Here is a 27,229-nt window from a genome sequence, read left to right on the forward strand (position 1 = left end):
GTTAAAATAGGCTGGATACTAAGTACGTGTGGGGGGAGATACTCATATCACATAAAAATTAGTAAGATTTCTGTGTTTGAAATTCATTCACGCTTCTGAAAACAAACATATTTTCAGTTAACCTTTCAAAAATCAGTAAAACCATCTTCTGAAATTTCAAAGGGATCTCAGAAGACTAGTATACCTCCTGTTGTATTTCCATTTGGTACAGTATGCATTTTTTTCTTTAAAAAAAAAAAAGTATCTTTAAACCCAAAACTTTTTATATCGTTCAAACCAAGAACTTAAGACTGAAGTAATGAGGAAGGAGTTAGCTTCCTATTTCATGCTATAAATCAGCACTTTCAGTTTGGGGTTTTAGTCCCAGTATATTTCTCCTTTGCACAAATAAACTGTCAAAAAAGTATTATTATTTATCTGACTTTGAAGCTACTTGCTGTTGGAAGAATAGAGGATTTATCCAGCAGGGTATTAGAACCACAGAGAGGCTGACAGCTGCACTTTGATCCTGGGGCAGTGATTCTTGATACCACTTGCAGCTGCTTGTTATTCCTCAGTAAGGGAGGTAAGAAACAGCAGAGAGACACAAGTAAGGTGGGTTGATAGTGTTTGTGGGAAAGGACATTTTTTGGAACAAGACAATGAACATGGATGTCTTGCGATGCTGATGAACAAAGATAAAGGACAGGGAGACTTCAGTTGATAAACTTACATGACTGTTTTGGAATGCCAGACTGAAAGTAGTTGTTTTTGAAATCATGCTGAATGAAAATCACTGCATGCACTTTTACAAATCATACTGTCAATATTTAAAATCAGATTTAGTATTATAAACCTGGGACTAATGGTGATGCTTAACATGTAGTATTTTACATTACTAGGAAAACAGGACTACCTAGTCCTGCCTCAGCTTAATAATCAATATCGTCCGATAGTTTTGTCATTGTGTAGGTACTGCAGTAACTAGGTGGTGGTGGTGCTCTGATGTCGTAGAAGGTGGTAGGAAGGTCTGGTCATTTGGACTACAAAGGGCTTGGACAAGCTTGAGCAAACCCTTTCTCACAGAGTTTCTTAAACACAATCACATTCACAAATTATTCTCTTGTCTCTGTGTTGCTCTTAAACCAGGAATTGTCATAACAGGCCTTTTGACACATCTGTTATCAACTATAAATCTGCTGTTAATTAGGCAAAAAAAGAAACTATTCAGTAACTACAATCATCAGACACAAAAAAAGGAAAATTACCATTTTGCCTTTAGTTCAGGTAATTTATCTGTCAACATCAGCTGTCCAGAGAATCATAGAATCATAGAATCATAGAATCATTTCGGTTGGAAAAGACCTTCAAGATCATCAAGTCCAACCATTAACCATGCCCCCTCTACCCTGAATACAAATACTGTAAATAATAGAGTGAGAATAAAACTGTTCAGCTAGATATTGCATAAATTACCTTATTTATGACAGCATGAAAAGCTTCCTCATTAGTTCAGTTGTCAGCTGAAAGTGGGTATGCAGTTTGATATTCTCAGTTGTGCCTTGCAGAAGTTACCATCTACTGTGGTGTAACCATATTCTGTGTAAGCCATTGCTTTTTGCCTTCAGCTTCTGCTATATGGAGGTACTGAGGCTGTTCCTGAGCTCAGCACGTAGAGTTTATTGTGAAGCAAAAATGGAGCTCTGTTGGGCAGAGGCTAGTGTCTCCGGTACTGCAGCCTCTTTGGCCATAGGAACTGGTGGAGCTGCTTTTCATAACTCTGAGTCTGTGAGGTGTTATATATTCAGGGGGCCAAAACCATCCTACAAACGTGCTCCTTTTGGTCTCCGAGTTTATCACCTAAGCTAAACAGGTACATTCTCAGTCCTAAAAGTATTAGCTGTGCCACCTTGCGTAGTTAAAATGACTGGTTATTTGTAAGGGTTTGTTTGGTTTGGTTTGGTTTTTGTTGGTGTTGGTGTTTGGGGTTTTTTTTTCAATAAATTAGGTCCGGAGTGGATAACTAAAATTTTCTATGCAGCCTGAACACTGGCTGAGTGAAAAATACTAAGATGAAGACCCTGTATGGCATTAAATCCTTTAAAATACTAATGTTTGGGTTAATACTATTGCTCTTTAGTGATAATCAGGTAAGTAGAAGCCAGAGTGGAAGAGGCATTGCTTGAGTAAAAAACCAAGACTGACATAAGAAAAAAATCAATGTTAATAAATGTAGTCTAAACCCCAAATTTCATAGAATCATTTAGGTTGGAAAAAGCCTTTAAGATCATCATGTCCAACTGTTAACCTAGCACTGCTAAGCCCACCACTAAACCATGTCCCTAAGCACCACATCTACACATCTTTTAAATACCTCCAGGGATGGTGACTCAACCACTTTGCTGGGCAGCCTGTTCCAATGCTTGATAACCCTTTCAGTCAAGAAATTTTTCTTAATATCCAATCTCAACCTCCCATGGTGCAACTTGAGGCTGTTTCCTCTTGTCCTGTCACTTGGGAGAGGAGACCAGCACCCACCTCACTACAACCTCCTTTCAGATAATTTGAGAGCGCAATAACGTCTCCCCTCAGCCTCCTTTTCTCCAGATTAAACAACCTCAGTTCCCTCATAATAATTTATTATCTATCAGACCTGCAAGGTTTTGGACTGGCCTTCCACTGGGACAGGGTGGGCAATGACCTATCTGGTTCTAGAAACAGCATGCTGTGTTTACATGCAAGGTTGTATGACATGGTTGACTGCAGTAATAACTGGGCTCAGTGATCTGCAAAAGCTTTAGGTTGGTAGGTTTAAGAACAGGAAGAGCTGGATTTTTTTTTTTTTTTTTTTTAAACACATCTGAATTCAGATGGTGCCTGGTCAGTTACATACAATGATCCAGAGCCAGAAGAATATATCTACATGTATTTTCCAGACATTAAATAAATGATTATTCATGCTTACTCTGGAGCACCTTAAAGCAGAAGTTGGCCTCCAAGTCAGCAGCGAACCTTGCGTAATCGTTTGGTTTTCAGCGTATGTACCATATCTACCACATTCGTTTTCTCACACCACACTGAGTACATAAAATGCTTAGGTAAACATGAGAGTAGCAGCTCGCTATTTGATCTGGCACGTTAATCCTGATGTTATGCTTAGATAAGCTCCTCCAAATCTAATCGGTTGGGGAATCCATGACAAGAGATGTCACTGTTGAGTGAAAGGTCCTCATCAGTGCTAGTAACTGTAAATCCACACCACCCATGGGACTGTGTTACCTTGAAGGGAAGCAGAAGTCCTTTCAACAACTGTATTAATTTGCTTTAAACACTTTGTTGGCAGATCCTTATGTATTTAAGACTATGAAGGTGCATGCGATTAGTCCGCTTGTAACCATATACTCACATTTTAACCGGGCAGCCTGGAGACTAGACACGGCTGGACAAGAGAACAATGCCAGATGGTGCTATCAATATCAAACCTATTCATGTTCTCTGTGCTAAAACCCACAAGTGTTTTAAGGGAGCAGTTTGTTTTAGGAACAGGGTTACGTCTTCTGCAACTACCTTTTTTTGTTTGTCAGATACAAGGAAATTTCCATTTATCAAAACCACAGCTAACTGCTGCTGTAACGTGGCCATGTAGCAACCAACGAACGAACACCCCTTTCTTCTCGGAACACGTGTGTTTTCACTAAAAAAATCTTCAGCGCACGAAGGAACGGCTGTGGTTTGAGGTACGGGAAGCCCACTTACATTGTTAAAACCGTTAACTGAGGAGGACCGGGGGTGTCTCGACAAGGCACTTCCCTCACTCTGCCTTTTGAGTCCCTCTCGGCCGCCGGGCCCTGCCTCCCCGCTCCGTCAGCCCCGAGCAGCGGCGGCTTCCCGCCGCGCTGAGGGGAGCCCGCCCGCCGTGTGAGGGGAACGGCGGCGGCCCGGCGGCGGCCGGTGCGGGGGCCGCGGGAGCGGCTCCATCCCCGGCCGGAAGAGGAAGGCCGCCGGGGCGCCGCGGAGGGCCGGGGAGGAGCCGCCGCCGCCCGCCCGCAGCATCCCCAAGGGAGGGCTCTTGGCAGGCGGAGGGGACCCGCCCGCGCACCCTGCGGGCCCAGCCCCCCTGAGGAGCGGTAGGTGGCCCGGAGCGGAGCAGGCTCTGCCGGCGGCGTGGGAGGGCGGGCGGGCGGCCGGAGGAGTGGGTCTGGGCCGGGCACGGCTGGCCTCGGTGGGGCTGCGGGTCCCTGGGGGCTCAGCCCAGGCGGCGGCGGAGGGTGCCTTGCTGGGGGCGGGGGGGGGACGGACGGACACGGCGAGTCCTCGCCGCGGACAGCACCTCTCTCCAGGGCCGTCCCTTTCGTGTGCCCGGGGCTTTGGCCTCTCTGGGGAGTTGCCGGTGTCCCCCCGTCCCCCCCCGATTGAAACTCCTGCTCTTGACCTGAATCAGGACTTTGTTAAAGAGTCAGAGGAGCCCCTTCCCAAGGCGTAGCAGGTAAAGCCGGGCCTAGCAGATTTCAGAGAGGGGAAGGGGTGGTAAGAAAACACCAGAAGGATGAAATTCTTCCTGCTGGCAGATGACAAATCTCTGTTCGTGCGTTAGGGCAGGGCCAGCTTCGCGGCCGATCCCTTCCTGAGAGGCGCGACGTGGAACGGCGGCCCTGCCGGCCGGGGGGGAAGGCAGAAGCGATGAGGCACAGACGGGGAGTCCTGAGGGGACGGCTGGGGAGAGCCGAGGCAGAGCCACTGTCAGGGCCACGAGTGTCCAGCGAAACAACTTCCCTAAGCTGAAAATCCTCCCCCCTCTTCAGACGTGTCTCACAGAAATCGAATGTCATGGTAGAGGTGAAGCGTTTTGTTTTTGCTGACGGGATGCCAGGGTCTATAAAATGTTTGGTGGTTTCCTGCCTAGCAAAAAATACGGAGAGGTTTGAACAACAAAACTGGTGGAGCACAAAGGCAGAAACGCGTAGTACCTTGGGACGTTGCGTAAGGGAAATTGCAACCACGTAGCCGAAACTGGAGCTGAATGAAAGGTCAGTGCTAGCATCAATAGGTTCAAGCCGCACGCTAGCTGAAATGGCTGTGAAGGTGAGGTGTAAAGGATGTTACCCTGTGTAAAGAACCCTGGAATAAAGTTCAGCTTGATCATACAATTCAGTGGATGAATAAACAAGTTGTGAGGAAAAACAAGGCAGAATCTGCCAGAATGAACCCATCCTTCAATTGTTGGCTGGATGGATCTAGGGCCAGGGCAATTTGTCTAAAGGAATGGTTGTTTTGGCTCCAGATGCTCTTATATCATTTGAGTAAATACATAATGCTAAATATTTGTAGTGGTGGTGACTTACCATTTTAAATAAAAGGATCCTGAACATAACCAAACTGCTCTATTTACTAGCAGATTTAAGAGCGTTATGCCAAGAGTTTAAGAAGTGGATTGCAGGTGGCCCCTTTCCATGTTTAGCTCATGGCATTTGACCTTTAATATTGCTTAAGCGCTAGGAAACTGAATCCACACGTAAAGAAATGTCACAATAATATTTATTGCTGAGCATAACAAAGTTATGATCTTCAGTTAGTGTAATATGATGTTATATGCACAAGGGCCTTGTGTATGTAATATGGTATGTCTTGTCTGGAATAGAATTTGTATGAAGAATTGCTCAGTGTTTTCAATCCTGGCTTATCAATGTCAATGGATATTTTGGTATTGATTGGCTATGTTGGATGAAATTGTCTCCTTTTTTACTCTTTTAGTGCAACAAATGTTCAGGGATTTTTTCAGTGAAAGGGACTGCAAATTTGATTGTTTTATGACTGAGATACACGGTAATGTTTTAGAAATCCGAAGTTTGCAGTCTCATGGTTTGTGTATTACTCCTTAATTTTGGTATCTGTTGAAACTGAGTTTTTTTCGGAATACGGACTGATTTCTTAATTTGTTAAATACTGATCAGGGTATGGTCTGCATTCTTGTTTAGGTCTTTAAGACAGTTTTGGGGTATTATCAAAGAAATTTGATAGTTCTGATATTTCTGACAAACTAAAATGCTCTTTAATCATTTGATGCAAACTCATATAACCTATCAATGGCAGTCATCCAGAGAAAGAAAAAAAAATTTAAAGTTTCAAAATTTTATTGTGCTGTTTCTTGAGTTGCTGTTGTTCTCCAGGGTTTATCTTGAAGACAGCATTCCTGCAATATTTAGGAAGTCTACCTTTTTTTTTTTTTAAATTGTTATTGCTTTAGTAATTTCTAGTATACACTGAAGGCATAAATAATCCTGAAGGCATAAATAATCTATTAGTTACCTGAATGGGGATATTCAAAACAATGCTGAGTTGAAAACATTTGGGAAAGTTGTATAGCATTGCTCACATGTTAACAAACTTTAAATGCTCCTTAGTTCTGTGTTTTATTTGGGATGCTCCTATAATAGAGTTATCTTATTGCCATTGTAGTCTGTTCTTGATGCCAGCAAACTTGATGCTGAGCTAATAACCAAGACTAGAGAGTTGAGGTTCCTGTTCCCTTGAACACCAGGTAGCTTTTTTTTTGTGTGTGAAGTCTGTAGAAAGTGAGAATGAATCAGCAAGATACTGTTATGAAAGTCCTGCAAAATGCTTCCTGTTGACCGGATATAAATGTAATTTTCCAGAAGCAGAGCACCTGGGAACATGGCCCTGCGAGAGAGAGAAAGCAGCAGCAGCTCCATAAATGACAAGCAAGAACAGAACTGTAGTCGTGTTATTACAGTTGTCTTCCTGGCACTGTTCATTGACTTGTTGGGATTCGCTCTCATCTTGCCACTGTTTCCTTCCATCCTTGATTATTACAGCCAGACTGAGGTAAGTAACAGAGAAAGTCAGCCTGCTGAAAATCTTAGGTATGAGATCTTTAGGGAAGGATGGAAGGAAAATCCCCTGCCTTGGGGCAAACCAAATAGCTATAGGCAGCACATTTAAATGGTGTATGGACTGAGTTTGTTTGTGAACCTGCATAAGACTCTTTCCCTCTTGCTTTTTCATTAAAATGAGAGACGTGTTTTGGGGAAAATTCAGGTACTTCTTAGGGGGTAGTCCTTGTAATTGCCAGTGCATTTCTAACTTACACTGCTGTCACTGGTGAGACAGAGTAAACGACAATCCACAATGTATCTGCATCCTGGGTTTTATCTAAGAACCAAAGAGATGAGAGCTTTTACCCTACTTGAGTGTTTCACACACTTGCTTCCTCCCATCCCCAGCATCACATTCACTAGGTCTCAACTTCCATTCTTAGGGAGCTGGCTGCTGCTCTGGGAACGCAGGGCAGAAAGCTGTGTTGGTTACCTGCTGTGCAGCTGCTCACAGTTACCATTCTCAAGTGTTACTGGACAAGATGAAGATGTCAGGGGAGAACTATTTTTGCTGCTCACACCTCTATCTCACAGTCCCTTTCCTACCCCACTCCAACTGCAGCTATAGGCTTTGTCTTTCTTACATCCTTATCTCTAACCCTAACCATGGGCTCTGATCTCCAGGATCTTCCCCCACTTCCAGTGTATTTCCTATACCCAAGATCTTCACCTTCTTTTCAGGGCCCCCTTCTTTTCAAGTCCTCCTCCTCTTTTCAGAAACTGTTCTTTTTTGCACCACCTCTTCTTTCTGGACTTACAAATCCCTGGTTCTCCCATTCTAAATGGTTAATATGTGCAGAGGGACAGAGTGTGTCTCATGTTGCTTTATTAATCGAAAGATTCAGGACGTTCCACTTTTGCTTAGTTCAAGTTTTAGCAAGTAGCAGGCCTGATGGTTTGAAAAGTTCAAATTCAGACATTCCTCCACCCAAACACCCAATTATCTGCTGCCTGTTAGCATTCACAATTTAAGCTATTTTTAGCCTATGACAACTGATCAGCAAAGAGGTTTTCCCTGGGGGGAGGAGGAGGGAAGGAGTCATCTAACTAAGCTCTGATGCTGTCTTTGGAAATGAAACAGAGTGACTGTCTTCCTGCTTCTATTTCCCAACTATCTGTTTTTCAGGACGGATTCTATTTGTCATTGCAACGTGGTGTGGACTGGTTTGCAGTGATGGTTGGGATGCCTCCAGAGCGGAAGTACAACAGTGTCTTGTTTGGAGGTATGGACATTAGAGAAACAAGCTAACAGACCACAAAAAAAACAAAGCGTGTTTTCAAGTTATTTGCACTGTTGATGTGAGGAAGTATGAGGAAAATGACAAGAAATACAAAAAGCATATTTGCCTGTTATTAGATTTAGATTTAAATAACACAGTAGGCTATAAGTGATTTTGTTTTCATCACACTGATAGCAATGAAGAGTTGGACAGCCCCATCTCTGTCATTTGGAGACACCTAGACAGGCAGGAGGAATGGGCCCACAGGAGCCTTATGAAATTCAGTAAGGACAAATGTGAAGTCCTGCCCCTGGGAAGGAGTAGTCCCTTGCAGTGATACAGACTGGGCACTGACTGGTGAGAAGCAGCTCTGCTGTAAAGGCCCTGGGGGTCCTGGTGAGCAGCAAGCTGAGCAGGAGCCAGCCCAGGCAGCAAAAGCGCCAATAGCACCTGGCTGTATGAACAGAAGCAGAGCCAGTAGATTGAGGGAAGCGATTGTCCCCCTCTACTTAGCACATGTTAGACCACATCTAGAGCATTGTATCCAGTTTTGGCCCCCCAGTACAAGAGAGGCATCCATAAACTTGTTGTGGTTTAACCCCAGCCAGCAACCAAGCACCACGCAGCTGCTCGCTCACTTCCCCCCCAGCCAGTGGGATGGGGGAGAGAATTGGGAAAAGAAGTAAAACTCGTGGGTTGAGATAAGAACGGCTTAATAGAACAGAAAAGAAGAAACTAATAATGATAATGATAACACTATTAAAATGACAATAGCAATACTAAAGGATTGGAAGATACGAGTGATGCACAGTGCAATTGCTCACCACTCGCCGACCGACGCCCAGTTAGTCCCCAGGTGGTGATCCCCCCCGCCCCCACTCCCCCCAGTTTATGTACTGGGCATGACATCACATGGTATGGAATATTCCTTTGGCCAGTTTGGGTCAGGTGCCCTGGCTGTGTCCCCTCCCAACTTCTTGTGTCCCTCCAGCCTTCTTGCTGGCTGGGCATCAGAAGCTGAAAAATCCTTGACTTTAGACTAAACATTACTTAGCAACAACTGAAAACATCAGTGTGTTATCAACATTCTTCTCATACCTAACTCAAAAACATAGCACTATACCAGCTACTAAAAAGACAGTTAACTCTATCCCAGCTGAAACCAGGACAAAACTGCAATGAGTTCAGCAGAGGGCCAGGAAGACAGAGGGTCTGGGGAGCCTGGGCTTGTTCAGCCTGGAGCAATTAGCACCCTTCCAATACCTATGGGGAGGTTATCAAGAAGACAGTGAGGCATTTCACTGTGGTGCATGGTGGGAGAAGGAGAGGCAACAGGCATAAGTAGAAGCAAGGGAGGTTCAGGCTGGACATGAGGAAGAACTTTTTCACAGTGAGGATGGCCAGTGGAACAGGTTGCCCAGAGAGGTTTTGTAGTCTCCATCCTTAGAGGCTGTCAAACCCTAACTGGATGAAACCCTGAACAATCTGGTCTGACCTCATAGCTGACCCTATGAGCAGGTGGTTGGAGTAGGTGACCTCCAGGGAGGTCCCTTTTAACCTGAATTATCCTATGATCTTGCCCAATTTGTTCTGCAGATTGCTACAGAAATACAGGCCTGCTGTTCCTTATTGTCAGACTGCCAGCTGAGGGTCAGGAGCCTGCTGTGCAGGAGCGTGCTGTGCTACACCCTGCACAGTCACAGAAATTACTCTCCCTTAACAACTGATCCGCATGTGACTGGAGATCAATCAGTAGGAAACAGTGGAGTTAGAAGCTTGTGAGTTCAAGTCTCACCTCCCCCCTGGGCAGCTATAGTGCAGCACTGCTTCTAAATCTCATTAGGCCTATTAAAAGCAGGAGAGCTGCTGACTTCAGGGTCCAGAAACGTTTGCTGTCACTAGGACGCTCTGGTGTGGGTGAGCTCCACCAGGAGTGGTGCAGGAAATCCAGCAGCATATATGTCATGTTACGCATCAGGTGGTCTTTTGGCTCCTTGCGATCTAGAGAGTTGTGAGGAAACTGGGATTTCAGAGTATGAAGATGTGAGGGTGTCTGGGTTAATTTTAATTGGAGATGTCTAGACCTATTCCTTTTAGTGGAGGCTGAGGTCTCCCCCAAGATAAGCAAAAGGCTTTTAAACTAAAAAAAAAAACCTAAAACTTTGTTAGAATGTGTGAATGTATTTTTACTATTTAAAGTAGTTTTGGGGGTTTAACAGACATTAGAAAGTTTATAAACCATTTTCTTCTTTCCCACAGTGTCTTTGCAGGTATGTTGTTGTTTCAGTTCTCATTTTCGGTCAGATTACTGGCTTTAAATGGCAGAAAACAATTTTCTTTAATCCTTCAGAAACTGCTTTCTGCCTCCTCTAAGGCCTGACTGCATGCCTCCTCCTTGTTCCTTCCTTCTGTCTCAGACTGTTTAAACAAGGAGCTGGGAGTTCACAGTTGTGTTGAACTTGTTGCCTGTCCTTTTGCCTGCTGTGTCCTGTACTCTTGGGAGTGCCGTATCCCTTGACTTGGCTCAGTTGTTTTCAAGGGGAAGGAAAAATCTCCGGGCTCTTTCCAGAGGTGTCCAACTGACTCTTCTGCCCTTCGAAGAAAATATAGCATCTAACTGGGAACGTGCAAATAAAATGGATGCTATTTGTCTCGGAAAGGAAGCTGGTATCCCTTGCTGTTTTCTCTCTAGGAGAGAAGTATTGAAGAAAAGTATTTAGAAGAGTAATGAGCAGTGGTGGGAATGTTCACTAATTACCTGGCAGCCACAGGCAGTGAGGGTGCAGACAAGGTGGCTGAATCAACCTGGTATCTGTCTCATTTGACTCCATCTCTTCTGCTGGCTTTGATGACAGCTATTCTTAATGAGCCATCTGATTTGCTAAACCAGCAGAAAACTTTTTTGTTCTTTTCTTTTCTTCCAGATTAGTTTCCTGCCAGATTGAGTTGAATTAGCTCACTGGAGAGTTGACTGAGGCTGCAGAAGCAGGGGAAGATGAACAAGCTATCTTAGTTGTAGTCAGCTCTGTCTCAGTCCATCTTGTCTGATTGCACCTTAAAAGGTTATAGTGGAAAGGTTCGTTGTACTTGTGATGTTAATCAGAGGCCACTGCAGTCTTCCTGTGGCCTTCATTCCTTCATTGCCTTCATCTGCTACAAGGAGCACAGGATTGGAAAGATACTTCCAAGATCATCTTGTTGCTTATCCCAGTGCAGGATATATTCTGTTCTCTTTCATCTTGGTTTAGACTGTGACCTCTTCAGGGCAGAAACCTTCCCCGCCCTTGTCAAGGCCATGAGGGCACCAATACTCAGTTGCAGTGACCAGCCTTCACCCACACACTTTCTGCCCAGTGATTCAGGAGCTGTATTTCGGCTCAGGCCTGGGCCTTGCCTGAGCTATATCATAAGGATAGCCTTGTCTCCAGAGCTGTCTCTGGCCCTGTCTCTTGGATGAACCTCGGACCTACATTGCAGGTGTCTTATCTCCTGAATGGACCTACATCATAGTCTTGTTTCCACTCCTTTCTCTGATCTCTCTCCTGCTGGTCTTGACTGGACTCCCTGGATGGACCTGCTGTATAACCCTTGCCTTGTCTGGGACTGTCAATGGACCCTGCTAGCGAGACCCTGTTCTGCCCAACCCACCCGGGTCGTGTGGGACTGCGCCCTGCTTAGTGGGGGCACTGCCAGTGCTGTGGTCACACTCAGCTCCTGGCTCCTTCCCTCATGTGGAACAGCCCTGCTCTTGCTGCTCCCTGGCTGTGAAGTGTTTGGCATGTCTGGGTGTTTTTACAGTACTAGAAAAACAAGGAGGAATACTTGTCTCTCATTAACATAAACTGCCAGTGTACCAATCTGTAAGATTTTTTGCACAGGTTTTTGAGTTATCACAAGCAGCTGTTCTCCCCAGGGTGTTCAGTATCAATATTCTGCCTCTCTCAAAGTTGATGGGAGCAGGAGTTCTGGTCCCTCCTCTGCCTTTTAAAGCTTTGGTAGCTGAATGATCTGAGACATACAACCCAGTTTTTCCTTTAGAGAAAAACTGTGACAGCAAGGCATTTTTTTGCCTGCTTGTTGAGAGTGTAGTGCAAATTAATAAGTGTGTGAAGCTAGAAATGGCAAGAGAGAAGAGGAATTAAAGATCACAGAAGCTGGAGGCAGATTTCAAAAGACTCTTGGAGTCTGTTGGAATCACTCCTACCTCTTAGGGTGCATCACTAACAGCAGTGCTTATGTCCTTCTTTCCATGGTAAGAAGGAAAGAAAAGCTAATTAAGTGTGACAGAATCAGGTTCAAACAACCAAAAAAATCTAAAAAGAATTGTGACTGTTGAAGACTGCATTATCTCTGCTTTAAGAACAGAAAATGTATGTAGTCAGCTGGGGAAGCATTGGTGAATCAGCGTTCCATTATAACCAGTGAGTTTCAAATGCCTCTCACCAGTGAAGTAACCAGTGAATTATCTGATTTATGCCTGTTACTCTGGTCTGTCTGTATTTGCCGCCTCAGTTAAGTAGCAATGCAAGATCGGTGTTTAGAGGGTGGCTTAGTTTCAAAGTAAAGCTGCTGTTTATAGCTGTTGTTCTACATTTAATTGCATGCTTTTAAAGGATGTAATGGAGTGATAGGTCTGGAACAGGTTGGCTGTATTTGTATCTAAGGTGAAGGCAGCAAGTCTAATGATACATGTAATTTTTTTTTTATTTTTCTTTTTTAGGTCTGATTGGCTCAATCTTTTCCATCCTACAGTTTTTCTCCTCTCCCCTCACTGGTGCTGTGTCAGACTGCTTGGGCAGAAGGCCTGTCATCTTGATGACAGTGGTATGTGTCTCATACCAATTTTAGTCATGACATCTCAATACACAGTTGAAGGCACTATGGTCTTGTGGTTAGCACAAAGGACTGGGAAATTGAACGTTCTAGGTCTGTTGGTTGTTGACTGCTTCTTGCCAAGTCACTTGGCCACACTTCCAAATGCAAGTGCTTAAGCTGAGGTTCCCAGGTCCAGAATTGTACATAGAAGGCACCAAAATACCTATCTGTTTCTGGGGTTTTCCAGAATCTCTTTCCCCTGTGTATGGGAATACGACTTCGGATGCTCTGTTTACAAATGTTAGACTTAATCCCTGTATGTTTTAGTTCCCCAAGTGACTCATGAGGGCTGATCACTTCATGACCTATTTCACAGAGCCTGGGAATTGTTGGTTAGGAAGTGCTGTATAGCAGTGTTATTTCTTATGAACGTGAACATTCTCCAAAACTTTTTCTTTGTTGCTGGTATGGGGTTCTAATTACAGAAGCAGCGCAGAGCAAGTATGTACATACATGGAGGAACTTGGCAGCAAATGATATACAAATCTCTCTATCCTATAGGCTTGTGGAGAGTGAATTAAATAAACACGGATGCTTATGATTGATTATGCAATTTAAGGGCTGGAACTGTGAATTATTCTTATCTTGAAATCAGAATTCTCTTAAAGTTGGAAACAAGTGGAGCAGGATGTACAAAAGTGGTTTTGTGCCCAGGACTGATTTAGCTCCCTCTGAACTTTCCTTGCTCTTCTAATTTTATTAGTAATCTCACATTTATATGAAGTTTGTATGGATTTGTTTCTCTTATTTTATATCACTGTCCAGGACATAGTGCAGTATCAGTATATACAGACATTGCTGTTATATGAGCTTTGGAGCAGGTGTTGAAAACAAACAAACAAAAACATTAAATGTTTAGCTGGGAAATATGCAGAAATGATTTCAGCTTTGCTCTGCTTTATAAAGAACCCTTTCTTGCTTCTGCAGATGGGTTTGATAACATCATACGCACTATGGGCTGCTTCTAGGACTTTTGGCATTTTTCTTCTCTCCAGGATCGTAGGTGGAATAAGCAAAGGGAATGTCAGCCTCTCCACAGCTATAATTGCTGACTTACACTCTCCAAAAGCACGGAGCAAGGGCATGGTGAGTTACACATGTGGGGTATATGTTTCGGTTTGCTGGGTAACTTTTAATTGATTGCAGGTGCTCAGAATGTCTTCCTCAGGTGTGTATTCATTGATCAAGTGAAAACATGACTTTATATACTACCCTGCTTCTGGAAGGATGCCAGATCATTTTGCTGGTGAGCTCTCAGACTTTACTTGTCAATGAATTTTACCTACAAGTGAAACGCAGATGCCCTAGAGGTGGAAAAACTACCTGTGTAAGCGTTACAGCTGTTACTCCTGCTGGTAACTGTAATCCTCATTGTAATAGCTGAGAAATTGAAAGGTCTTATGGCCCAATTTTGGTAGCCGGAAGCCAGTTATAGGACAACCCATTTTTCTCACCTTCCCAAACTGTGGAAGTGCAGCAGCACTGCACAGTCCTGACTTCCTTGGATGCTGCACTGGCTTCAGGATCTGAGCTCAGTGGGTAAAGGATGTGGCATTTGACTGACTGAGCAGCAAGTAATATGAACAGCTGCCTTGTCCTCTTCCAGAAGGCAGTGGACCAGATGGAAACACCCTGCAGGCTGAACTTTGCCTGTGAATTGCCAGTTAGATCTTTCATCTTATAAAAACCTTGGGGGTCCAAACTTCTCTTAACAGATTGTTACAAGCCACTATGCGAGACAGCTGCTTCTTAGGCGGGGAAAGCTTTAGATTTCACAGCAATAGCTAATGAATTTTCCAATCAATTTATTATAGTCCTGGTAAGCCAAAGTGTATTTTTATGTATGGAGAGGGAGAGCTATACAGCACTAGTAAATAAAATGGGTCAGGGCCTATTTTTAGGGTCTGAGAGCAAGTCATGAGAGCAAGTCACTTAGTACAGCATGGCTCACATCCATATGGCTATACTCTCTTCTTTTTCAGAGCAGAATAGGCATGTTAATTCTGCTTTCTGGGAAGAGAATAGCGTCTGACTGATGCTATTCACAAACTGTGATGGGGCATTGGTTGGGAGAGCGCTAGCTGGGCGGGCTGAAACAACACTGGAGACTGTGAGGTGACACCTGAGTGTGCCCTGGCCTTGTTAATTTAGTACTGTAGGTATAGTTAAATAGACTCAGGAAAGCAGGAGTATTGTGTCCTGGGATGTCATGTTTGGGTCCTGTATATGCAAGTATACATCTCTGAATGTCTCTTAAAGAAAATGAGCCAGATCCTGCACTGTTGTATTCTTAAGCAATCTCACTGAGGCTGATGACTCAAATCAGTGCTTTTTTAAGCTCCCACCCAGAGTGTACAGATTCTACCCCTTTTCCTATATACTGGTTTCATAGTGAGTTCATCAATCCTATTTAGTACTTGCACTAAATTCAGATTGTTCTGGGACGCCCCTCAGCCTGTTTTCTCCATGAGACATAAATTCCTAAATACAGAAATTGCCAAAGCTTTTTAGAAGCTATAGACATCATTATGAATTCCTACCATGGTGCTGTCCTCCCTTCTCCAGTTCTACACTACAAAAGTTTATCCTATGGCGGAAGGATCTGCTGGCTGAGCAGTCCCTGAGGTGAGAATCATTATTTCCCTTCCCACCTTCCTTTCAATTATAACCATGTTGCAGTTTGTTCCTGCCACTTTCCTGACTAGACAGAAAATAAAATCAGTTATTTGGAAAGAACAGTTTTTTCACATTTAACTGTCATTGCTGTGTACTCTGTATATCCTCAGGGTGGTTGCATTTCTTTAAGATAAATGCCAGGAAATCCGAATTGTTTTAGAACTGAGCTACCTGAACAAACTGGTGTCTAAAACCACATGTCTCTGTTCATTGTATCACTGCAGGCAATGATTGGCATTGCTTTCTCCCTTGGTTTTACCCTGGGTCCCATGATCGGAGCTTACCTAGCCATGGAGACAGAGAAAGGAGAAGTATTCTATCTTCGTTCAGCATTGTTAGCACTCATGTTTGCTGTGGCTGATTTAATTTTCATCTTCTTCCTACTTCCGGAGACACTTCCCAAAGAAAAACGGGTAAATGGACTATCAATCTGAAGATCTGTGTTTCTTGTGAAAAACAGGATTTGAGAACTGTTGAAATACTGGAAACCATGAAGAAGGGGCTGAGTCAGTATCTCACGAATTTAGCTCATTCCTGGGACTAGGACTTAATATTATTATTCAGACTAGTGTCAAAGTGGTTGGATGATGGTCCTACCTCTTAGCCCAGTGTAATATGAGAAATTCTTTATAGTTAACATGTCTGCTTAATTGCTGGTTTTGGTGTGTTAGGTTTAAATTTCTAAAAAATTAATGGGACCTTAGGAGGAAGAGGTTGAATTTTAAACTGTGATCACAATGACTCCCTCGGGATGAATTTCAGCTAATCATAAAAGTAAACACATCAGAGACTGGATTTTCTTTCATTTAGCCAGTATGTTAGAAATTTTCTTAACTATTATCTTGTCTTTGCTTGATTATTTTGAACACTCAAGTAGCAAATGACTGTTATCTCTGAGCTGTGTTGTCTTCCACAGGTAGAAAATATCTACATTTGCTAAAACTCAGTGACTGTTTGGATTTGTGGGGCCAAACATTTATTAACATTATGATTTAATTTTAAGTGATCGGACACTGTCCAAGATATATCTGATTTAAAAGTCTCATGGAGCAGTCTCCTTTGGAAGTGTGGGAGACACTGAATTCAGCCGTAGGTATCTGGGTGAAGCACTCAGTTTGGGGCTTTCAGCTGGATTGGATCTTTCCTATCATCCCTTGTTTCTAAGCAGCCCTCAGCCGTTGAAGCATGCTTGGTCTATGGATAGCCAAACCCATTTGACAGTGGGAATTGTTCAGGAAACTTTTGTCTGCAATGCTTCTGCTGGGGCAAAACTTTAGACCTTCCCTGAGTGTTTCCCAGCAGGTTGTGTCTCACATGAAATTGGTCGCTCATGTTATCTTCCCAAGCACTACAGCTATTTTTTTTTTCTTTTTTTTAACAGCCTTTCCATGCATCACCTGTTCCCCTTTCCTATTTGGCTGTTTCTAAACATTCCGGATAAAGTCCTGTTCTTGGTTAGAACTGCATGTTCTGGGGTGGTGGCAACATGTTGACGTGGGGAAGTGCTGTAGAGTGAATCTGTGTTCTATAAACAATTCCACCTTTGCTGTAGAGGGATAAATGGCTTCAGTGCCTTTTAGGACTGTGTGATGCCTGAATACTTCCCTCCCCCGTTTATGATTCTCTTGAGAGTTCTTCTGATAAGCTAGTCTGTGTTAGTCAACATGACTGAATTTTGATAAGAAAATGAGTGCTCTGTCCCTGCTTTTTGGGGCTCTGTGCAGCAGTGGGTATTGCGTGAGGTGGATTAATAGCTGCCTCTCAGGGTCAGGTCCCAGTCATGCAAAATACGGAGTGTTTGATAGCTGATGAGATAGTGGTTTGTCTGGCATTGGAGCTTCTTGGGGTTGGTATCAGTGTTAGTGCTTTTGTGCTGTCTCCTTTCAGCCTGCATCTGGGCAGTGGTCCCATGTGATTTATATGTTCTAGGGTATTTGTAATTTCACCTATTAGGCTGCTTTACTCTTTTCTTGGGTAATTCCTCTCAATTTCTGAGTGGGAGGGGAGCAGTTTTCTTGGCCTGTGGATGATGAAGGAAAGGCAGGTATGTTGGCTGCCTTTCTGGAACTTGGCTGGGCTGCTGAGCTGGAGCAGGTGCTCCCAGAGTATAACAGTGGATGGGTTGGAAGGACAAAGCTGTAAAAAGAAGGGAAATTATAATGATAACCGGTAGGAGGATGTGCCAGTGGGATCAGACATCTGTTTCCTTGAAATATGCTGTGTTCTGATGATAGTCTTGTTTCTTTATCAGTCCTCTTTTCACAGGAGAGAAGATCAAGTATTTCACATTCATTCATGTTGGAATTAACTTGTAGAAAGGGGAAGGTGGAGGGGGACAGGGAGAGCAAGGATGAGTTTTCATCCAAAGAGAACAGAATTTTTGCTATTTTTCTTCCCCTTTTTTTCAACTGTTCAACAAGTTTATCAGGTGAAGAGTACCTGTACCTTTCACCTGTCAGAGACACTGGTCTTACATGAGGTGGCCAAAACACCTCTTGCTGTTACCTGCTTGGGAGAAGGGAGGAATAGAAAGGTCTCTAGTGGAATCTGTCCCCTTTAAGAGCTTTTGAGTTAATTTTTAGCTAAGCTAGTCATGGGCAGGGCTGCCTAGCTGGAGGGTCTTACAACTTTTTTTTTTCTGGTGTCCAGCTAATTATGCAAGGACTATGTGTAGGGCTGTGCAGCATCACTAGCAAACTTGGAAAAAAAAGGCTTTTGCTCTATGCATACAGAAGAGTGTCTTATTTGAAGGGTAAGGCTGGAGCTTGGAAAGCCCAGGCTGTATTCCTGATTTGGACTGCCTGTGCCTTCAAGACATGTTACTTAGACTCTCTGCACTAGAGGAAAACAGAGTAAATAAAGACACTGTGAAAAATGTCTGCCATTCAAGGTGACTTTTGGGGTAATTACGAAGTAAAATTGAGCAATTTTGGAGTAATAAGTTATAAACATAGAAATTAAATACAGTTAGATGTTGCAGATTTTGAACCTGTGAAGAATCTAAACTCCATGCAGCTGGTGACATTGACTGAAATTGGCAGTGTATACTTTGTTATTTGGGGGTGGTGAAACACTTTTGTCAGTTTTAGGACAATGTTTTCATTGTCGATCAGTGGATGAAGTCTCTTGTAGACCACTGCTTCTAGGGCAAAGATAGGAGACATTAAAAGAAATTTACATGCGCACACACATGTGTATTAAAAAAAAACTAATAGATATATATGTTTCATAAAACACTTAAAATTTTAAACATATACATATATAATGTATATCCTCCGGACCAAACTAAAATCAACCTTGTAGTACAAAGCAGCTTGGCACCCTGTCTGATGTGGATAATAATTCAAAACAGGTACAAACTACAGGTTTTTTTTATTACTGGCAAACATGCTTGAAGAGAGTTGCTAGTTACCAGATTCTCTATGCTGTAGTACAAACACCATCATGCCAACAAATGCAGGAACTGAGGATTGCTACAAGCCAGCTTCAGGAAATCCTCTTACAGACCTTTTAAAAGCATGAGGAAACTTCTTCTTGGGAGTGCCTGTTTACTCTCTGCAATACATGCAGTGGAAGGGGAAATAAATCACCCAGTTTGCTCTATGCGGATCAGCAGCTTTATGGCTTTATACAAAACCAGCCTGGTATATTGAACTGGTTGCTGTTGTGAGACTAATGTGCTCCAGAGCTCTGCTGTTGGATACTCAGAAGCTCTGACTGTCAAAACAAGACAGGGGTCCTGTTAATACTATATTGAATGTTGATTTGTTTACAGCTTTATTAAAACCAATGCATATGAATCCTGAGGTCATGCACAGAGATTATGTTCCACTGATAATTTGACCTTTAGTCTCTGCCCTCAGGGGATAATAGCTCTCTGCCTCCCTATCTGGGAAGAGAAGGAAGCTCATCAGATAAAGTCTGTGCAGTTCTTTGAAGACGTCAAATACTTAGTGTGATTATTCAGGATTCTTGAGTCTGTCTTATCTCTTCCTGTGACTGTCATGTAGAGTGACAGTCTAATTTCAACTACTTTAAAAGGAATTGTTTCCTTAAGAATTTAGACATTATTTCTTTGTTAGTATTTTCTTTAATTTTCTATACCTTAGAATAAAAAATAAACAAATTAAAAAAATTAAATTCCCTATAGATCAAGGAATAAGCATCTCTTAAGCTTCTGTTGATAAAGAGCAGGGAGAGTGCCACGAGATGTGTAATTAGGTTGAGATGTACAGAGTACAAGGACGAGAAGTGCTACAAAATAGATTTTCCTCTTCAAAAAGCCACACAATGTATCTGGGCAGAATCTCTAAAATCTCTCCAAGGAATCTCTCTAAAAATGATATTTTCCTTTTCTTCCCCAGGAGGTGTCGCTAGCTAAAAGAACAACCACTACCAAAACAGACCGTTGTTTGATGTGCTACACGTACTGTTCTCAGACCTGTAGCACACAAGCAAATCCCGTTTCCCATGAACTTGCAGGCAGATAGGCCATTATTTGCCCAGTAAATGTTCATTGCACATGAGGGATGATGCAAAAAGCGAACCAAATAAAGGCACCTTCAAGCTTTGGAGAATGACCCTCTTCTGCTTTTAAGAACCCAGGGGAGAATCTGTTTTCTGTCTTCAGTGAAAGCTGCTATCGGTGCTTTACCTCCTAGTTATAGTGCTGGAGCTAGTTCTGTGTTCAGAAAGTCTGGGCTGTTATTGGGGGTCACTCGAACCCCAATGCCAGTTCCCTTGTTTCATCTCAGATAATTTGTGTAGGTGTATAAGCATATTTGACTGTTACTGTCAATTCCTTGCAGTAGTTATTACATCAGGTTTTTAAATAAACCTCTCTCTTTCTCTGATCAGGTCTCTTCTGTGACGTCTGGATTTCAGGCAGCAGTTGACTTGCTCAGTCCTTTGGCTTTATTTCAGTTCTCTGCAGTCACCCGAGAAAAGGAATCTCCTTCAAAGGAGAGTAAGTGTTAGCTGGCTTTTTATAATATTGTGTGTCTTTTTGTATGTGACGGTGGTTTCTAAGTGAAAACTTTACTCAAACCATTTCAGAAGCAGCACTCCATTCACTCATGTAAAACCCACCTCATTTAAAACTAAGGAACAGGGAATTGCAAGTTCCCTTGGATGCTGGTCCTGTTATTCCCAAAATAAGATTTTAGAGATTAGTGTTTTGAAGATTTCTGACTTGCTACTTGCTTTATCTTCAGGCACTGGCTGCAGCATGGGGTAAGTAAAGTGATTTTAAAAGATAGATCAAGGTATGAGTAAGGGAGGTGTGAGTTTGCTTATTTGAGCTGCAAACCAGGAAACTTTGGACTGAAATTTTATTTCTCAATTCAGGGCTTGGAGTTGTAGGATTTGAGCTGGCCATTTCTATATATTAAATTATTTAAGCTGTAGAAAATAAATCAGTGTTTGGCAGCTACACCAACATATCATTCAGTCCTCCTTGCTGCTGCATCAGGAATAGAGTAGTATTTGCCACTTTGGAGAAAACCTGTTAAACCCTGCATTGGCAGAAGAATAAGTAAGGTAATATGTCACAGACCATTTGTAGCTTGCAAAAAGGGATACTGTGCTTTAGCCAGTATCATCCTGAGAGCAGCGTCAAGGTATTAGGTGGGTACAGGTATTGATTAAAATAAATAATTCCCCATATAGGTGGGGGTGTGAGTGTGAGGCAGAGGGGCTGGACTGGGTGAGTGAGACCAGGGTGACCCATAGAGAGATTAGTCTGTTTGGCTCTCCTTCCCTCATAAGAAGGGAGGTAGTGGGCAGAAGTCATTTTGTGGCATTGTCTTGTATGGATATTTAAAATGAGCATCTGAGGTGGGAACTTTTCCCTGTATAGTTGATCAATGTTGCTCTACTATTGTTGTTACATTCTCAAGCTATGCCTGAAAAACACCACCGTGTTTCTCTCTCTCTCTCTTCCCCCCCCCCCCCCCCCCTTGGTGTTTGTTTGGTTTTTTGTTTGTTTAGATCTTCAGAATCTCAAAATCTTGGGCCTGGCTTATTTCCTGTACCTCTTCCTGTTTTCCGGCTTGGAGTATACGCTGAGTTTTCTCACTCACCAGAGATTCCAGTTCAGCAGGTATAGAAGATAAATGTTGTATATTTTGTCTAGGTTATTTTCCAAAATCTTGATTTGAGGTCTCTTCATTTGTTTTCAAGAGAGGCTTTATGAGGTTAGTAAAAACACTCAGAAAGCAACCACTGCGTTCAGTGATACTTGGGCTTTGTGGGAAGAATTTTGAAAATATGGGCACACTGTTTATCATGAAAGGAAATACTCATTCTACAACTTCTAATACTAGAGAAAAATCAACACAAGATTAAATTAAAGCTCCTGAAATATGTATAGCTGGGCTAGTTGTATTGATTATAATAAAAGCTGTTCTCTTCTTGCCCCGAAGAGTTCTTCAGTATGAGGACAAATCTTGAAGTTCAAAAAAGGCTAAGGATGGAAAGATAGCTATGTGATTACATTTGCTCATCAGAGTTCTGCATTGCATATGGTGTACAGTCATTACATCATAGAGTTTCATTGCCTTTAGTCAAACACAAGAGAAGAAAGAGAGCAGAATCCACTAACAGCAGCTCAGCTTGAAATACTTTTCCTGCCAGCTCATAGGAAGATTTCCAGCCAGGAACATGATCTTGCAGCTTGATTCCTTATGTGTGTCCTTTCCTTTGAGTAATTCTCAGAGGTTTGTCTCATCTTTCCTTGTCTGTCTTTCATTACAGTTTGTGGCTTAACTAATGTGTGTGCATCAAGGAAAGGTTTTCTAGTGTATTAAGCTTGCTTCTGCACAGTCCTTTCAGGATGACCATGTAGTAGATACACAACTTCATGCTAACAGTACAGGCTGTGTGACAAGCAAGCTTGTTATGGAGGTGAGAAGTTTTAGTTGAGAATGTCCACATAGTTTAGTAGGTAAGAGAGACGAAAGAGAAATTTGAAGCAATATTTAAGGGCAGAGGGAATAATGTTGCAAGCTTCCTGGTGCAATACATGATCACCACCATGCCACTGCCCATGTTGTGCCTTGGTGACCTTAATCAAACTCTGCATGAGTGGTGGCAATGGTTGTGAGAAAGCAAAACACTTGTTTCTTGGAAACCAACAACTCCTGTGCATATGGCACAGACTTCCAGGGCACAGGGTAATTAATGTGTTGACTCTTTGTGGGCCACCCTAGAAACAACTAAACTACATCATAGCAGCCTAGAGATGATTGCAGCATTTGCCAGCAGCTGTCCCATCTCTACGTAAGACCTCAGAGGTTTATCTTCTTGCTGTCTGCCTGCCATGGAAACTAATGTCAACATATTAAGAACTTCGTGCTGCTCATGCGAGCACCAAAAAGCATTTTCTCTCACTTGTCCAGGAAAGGGTCTACACTTGACCTGTGAATCCCAGGGTGGAATGCTCTGTGCGTGACTCCATAATCTGAGTTTTTTGCCTCCCTTCTAGCATGCACCAGGGCAAGATGTTTTTCTTTATTGGAATAACAATGGCTGTGATCCAGGGAGGCTATGCTCGCCGCATCAAGCCAGGAAATGAAATCAGAGCTGTAAAAAAGGTAAAAAAATAATACTTTTTTTTCTTTTCCCCCACAAATCTGCTATGTTAATTTTCAGTCTAAAGTGCAACAAAAGGTAGTTGGCGGCTGTAACTGTACTTGTCAAATCAAAAGAAATTTGTGCCTCATTAATCCAGCCAAATGAATTCTCAAGACCCTGGTTGTTGGGCACTTACCAGTCTAACTAAACTTTGGAACATTAGAGCCATTTCTTACCATATCAGCTATGATATTATTGAAACTTTGAGTTCTTCATATATAACTGCAGTAGGGAATGAGAACAGAGTGTCTGTCTGTGCAAGCTAGGTGAAGCACTGTGAAGGTTTTGCTTTGTTTCAGTGATTTCTCTTGCAGTGCAGACATTGAAACTACTAAAGCTGCTTCAGAGCTGATCTCTGACTCCTTTTCTGGCAAATTTTCAGCGACATCATCAGTCTGGCCATCTCTGTGCTTGACAGGCTTTCCCTAGAGTATATTTCACTGGTGGGCAGGGGGAAATAGATTCTTCCTCCAATCTTCGATTTGTGGTCATCAGCAGTACATGTAACAACAGCATGTACCAATGTTCCGACTGAAGTTTCACTGACGAAAGTGTTGCGTTTCTTTGTTTTGCTTGCCTCTTTCTTCATAGAGATGCTGCTGCTGCTGCACTGGGATGACAGGGAGCAGTTCCCTGCAGCTTACACAGCTGTGGAACAAGTAGACATGTCTTGTCACTTACGTTTGTGCGTGGAACTAGAAAAAGCAGGTTTCAAGCATTCCTGAACTTTTTTTGTTGGCTGCTTGGTAGTAGGTATGCTATGGACTGTTAAAGCCTCCATCAATTTTATTATACGTTATTTTGAGGCTAGTGTGATTTCAACAGTGGCAGCATGCACACCCGGTGTGCGAAGAGCTGATTGCACACAGAGCTGAGATACTTGTTTATTTCGTGTCTGCACAGCGATGGGTGCCAGGTGGTGACTCCACAAACCTAGCACCCCTTGGTTAACAAGCGGAAGACGTGTACACACCCCACGCAACAGCGATCGGTACTTTCACGGTTTCGCTCCGTCACCCTTGCTTCTTTTGGTTCTCACCAGCCTCAGCTCCACTTAGTCACAGTCCTCCTCTTTTACTGCAGTATTCCGGGAGGAGGGGGCTTCTGTTGGTCAGGGGCTTTCCCTTCCCGAGGGCGGGGTTTTTACTATGTTAATTAGGATAGTTCACTCAAAGTTCAAGCAGCTCTTTGATTTTATCAGTAGTAGTAGAGGCCCCCTAATTTTTGTACTCCGTCCTCTTGCCTGCACTAACTACTAACTGTAGTTACCTTTAAACACTTAGTTTAGTTGGTCTGGGCTGATCGCTTCTCAAACACCCATGTGCACTATGCAGAAACCCGCTGGCCGAGGGGCACTCTTTCCGTGGATGTATGTGGCTTGAGTGGCTTTTGTGGGAGTTCCCTCTTTTGCTGAAATTATTCTGGCAATTTGTGAATCTGGGTCACATGGCAAATGTGGCCTCTCTTAGCACAGTGATTACAGTAGCTCATTTATAACCAAATCTTCAAAATGAGACATTTGGCAGGAGTGAATACCCTCTTTTATGAAACACGCAGCAGATCTTAACAACTGATCTGTCTTTTCTGCGAGAGCTCTGTATGCAAGGGAGACATCACAGGGGAACTGCAGTCCAGGCTCTTGGAGGAGATGAAGAATGTTTTTTCTTTTGGGGTTTGAATTTTAAATGCCATTCCTCCCCCATTTTTAACTCTTGGCTCCAGAAGTATGGACTCTGAAAGCTAAAGATAAAATCGGTCAATACTGCTGAGAAAAAGCAGAGGAGCTGTAGTCCTCTTGCATGCAAGCTTTTTGATCTCTTGTACCAGCTCAGGAGATAAAGTTAAAGCTAGATTTCTGTCCAGTTCAACACTGAACAAGAGAAAAAAATCACCAACACCCAGTAGATTGTGTGAGAGAGAGAACCCTGCAAAAATCATCTTTTCCTCAGTTGTGTGAAATTGGTGGTGGGATAACTACAGCCTATGTTACAGGTGACTCCAGCCTGCATGTGGTCTGCAATCATGTGACAGTGAGAGGGAACAGAAAAGTAAATTGTGCTGATGTGTGGTCATCCAGGTGAATTTGAAAAGTCTACTTGGGAAGAAAGGGCTTTCTGCTTCTAACTTAAAATGTAGTCCTATCAGCGGAAGAGAACTGGCAGGACACCTGGAGTTAAGCTTTAACAAGCCGGGCTTAAATGTAACTGTGTGACTCATTCATTTTGCAGGCTATTATGTTGCTGATTCCAGCTTTCTTGTTAATTGGATGGGCTGCAAGTGTGACCATGCTGAGTGTTGGACTGTTGCTGTACTCTTTTGGTGAGCTTTTCAAAACGCATTGAAAGCTAAGCACAAATAATTTTTCTTCATGTATTTGTTCACCCTGTTAAAAAAGATGCACTTCTAATTTCAAACTATAAGTAACAGAAAGTTGATGTTTCTGTTTATAAAATATGGAAGAAATAGTGTCTGGGTTTTTTTTTTTTTTTCTGATGCTGTTTGTATCATGGGAAGTTGCCATAGTGATATTTGGAAGCATCCCCAGTGCTCCTGTTGTCCTGTCTCACTGGGGAGCTCTTGAGGGTGTTTTTTTTCCCCTCTTACTAGACCTAGAAGCAAAATATTCACTAAATAGCTCATCTCAGGAAAAGAAGGGAGATGGCATGTCTTTGTATTTCTGTGGTGGCTGCATCATTTCTTAGGCTGAAGAGACGTGCGCGCTCTGAAGCTGAAGGCCGGAGTGTGCGTTCAGGCTGAGCAAGAGTGAGGGTAAATCAGTGTTGCCCTGAACACTGTGGCACAGGGCTGTGCTGGCTGGACACCGCTCTTCTCTCTTGCATTGCAAGCTGGTAGCTCAGGGAGGGAACAAAACTGCACCTATTGTTTCTGATAAGTGCAGATGGTTTTCAAAGATGTTTAATTGTTTAGATAAATAATATTCTGCCAATCATCTAAGCCGTTATTCAGGGAAATGATTATGAATGAAGTTGGATTCATCTACTGAAGTGCTTATCTGAAAAGAGATTGCAGATATTCCCAATGCTGATAACTATTGTTAAAAAGCTTCAAATAGGACTAATTACAACAGTAGCAGACTTCTCTTTTGCATGATACAGCTTGATTTAAGAGTAAACTGTAAACCACAAAATGCATCTATTTAGTAGCTTGCTTGTCTAGGCACAGCTGTGTGTTTGACAGGTTTCAAAATCTACATCTTATTGACAGATTAACTTGCTTTTGAAAGCCCACTGGGTGAGGAGGGGTGAGAGGATGTATTCATTTTGTCTAATTGTGCTTCTAAGTTAGGAGCCTCATCTTCCTAGGCTCCATACCTGGGCAGAAGTCCCCATCTGTTCCCCAGTTAAGCCAGCTAGAAATGCCTCTGGAGGGGCCTCTTTCCCCCCCTCTCTTCCTCCCTCTGCCCCAGGAGTTAGGGTGCCTGCAGTTAAGGCAACACGTCTATCGTTCCTGCTCTCCAATTGTCTTTTCCTTCCCAGAAAAGATTCTGCTTTGTATGCTTAAAGCACTTCCTTCTTGGCAGAGAAGGCCCCTGTTTCAGTAAAAGGGCAGTGATTGTTAAACAGCTCTTGGCTTTTGTGTCCAGAAGTTTTGTAACTTCTTCTTGGACTTGACTGTCTTATTTCCCAAGACAGAACATAGCTGCCTCTTCCATCCATGAGTACGGTAAAGCCATATGCATGGGGACAGCACAATTCTGTGTACAGCCACCTCATTGTTTGTTTGAAATATGGGCAATTCCTTTTCCCTGCTCCACCTGACAAGACCACAGCGATTTGGAAAACTACCAGTTAGTTAGCTGATCTGACCTATCTGCCCCTTTCCTGTGGGCTCACAGAATGAGAGATACTAATGTGAAACATCTGCTCAGAGCACTCGCGGCTCTGGGCTCTTCGTGCAGGTTGGCTGTTTTCATTATTGAACTGGATTAAACCT

General features: G+C 42.9%; 1 protein-coding gene across 6 annotated transcripts in view; it reads left to right on the top strand.

Annotated features, from left to right (window-relative positions):
* Positions 1-544: 544 nt before the first annotated feature.
* Positions 545-27,229, top strand: part of MFSD10 (major facilitator superfamily domain containing 10) — a 30,634-nt gene continuing 3,949 nt past the window's right edge. The window contains exons 1-11 of one of the 6 annotated variants that reach the window (XM_052780627.1): positions 3,945-4,106; positions 4,320-4,465; positions 6,633-6,822; positions 7,999-8,095; positions 12,813-12,916; positions 13,895-14,053; positions 15,868-16,056; positions 20,501-20,609; positions 21,632-21,743; positions 23,127-23,235; positions 25,504-25,594. In XM_052780627.1, the coding sequence (XP_052636587.1) occupies positions 6,652-6,822; positions 7,999-8,095; positions 12,813-12,916; positions 13,895-14,053; positions 15,868-16,056; positions 20,501-20,609; positions 21,632-21,743; positions 23,127-23,235; positions 25,504-25,594 (1,141 nt within the window). In that variant the 5' untranslated portion in view covers positions 3,945-4,106; positions 4,320-4,465; positions 6,633-6,651. Of the gene's footprint in view, positions 566-3,944; positions 4,107-4,166; positions 4,466-4,724; positions 5,007-6,632; positions 6,823-7,998; positions 8,096-12,812; positions 12,917-13,894; positions 14,054-15,867; positions 16,057-20,500; positions 20,610-21,631; positions 21,744-23,126; positions 23,236-25,503; positions 25,595-27,229 lie in introns of those variants that run through there. The other 5 variants (XM_052780629.1, XM_052780626.1, XM_052780625.1 and 2 more) reach the window with 5 other exon arrangements.

The sequence above is a fragment of the Harpia harpyja genome, chromosome 2, assembly GCF_026419915.1.
Source record: "Harpia harpyja isolate bHarHar1 chromosome 2, bHarHar1 primary haplotype, whole genome shotgun sequence".
Lineage (NCBI taxonomy): Eukaryota > Metazoa > Chordata > Aves > Accipitriformes > Accipitridae > Harpia > Harpia harpyja.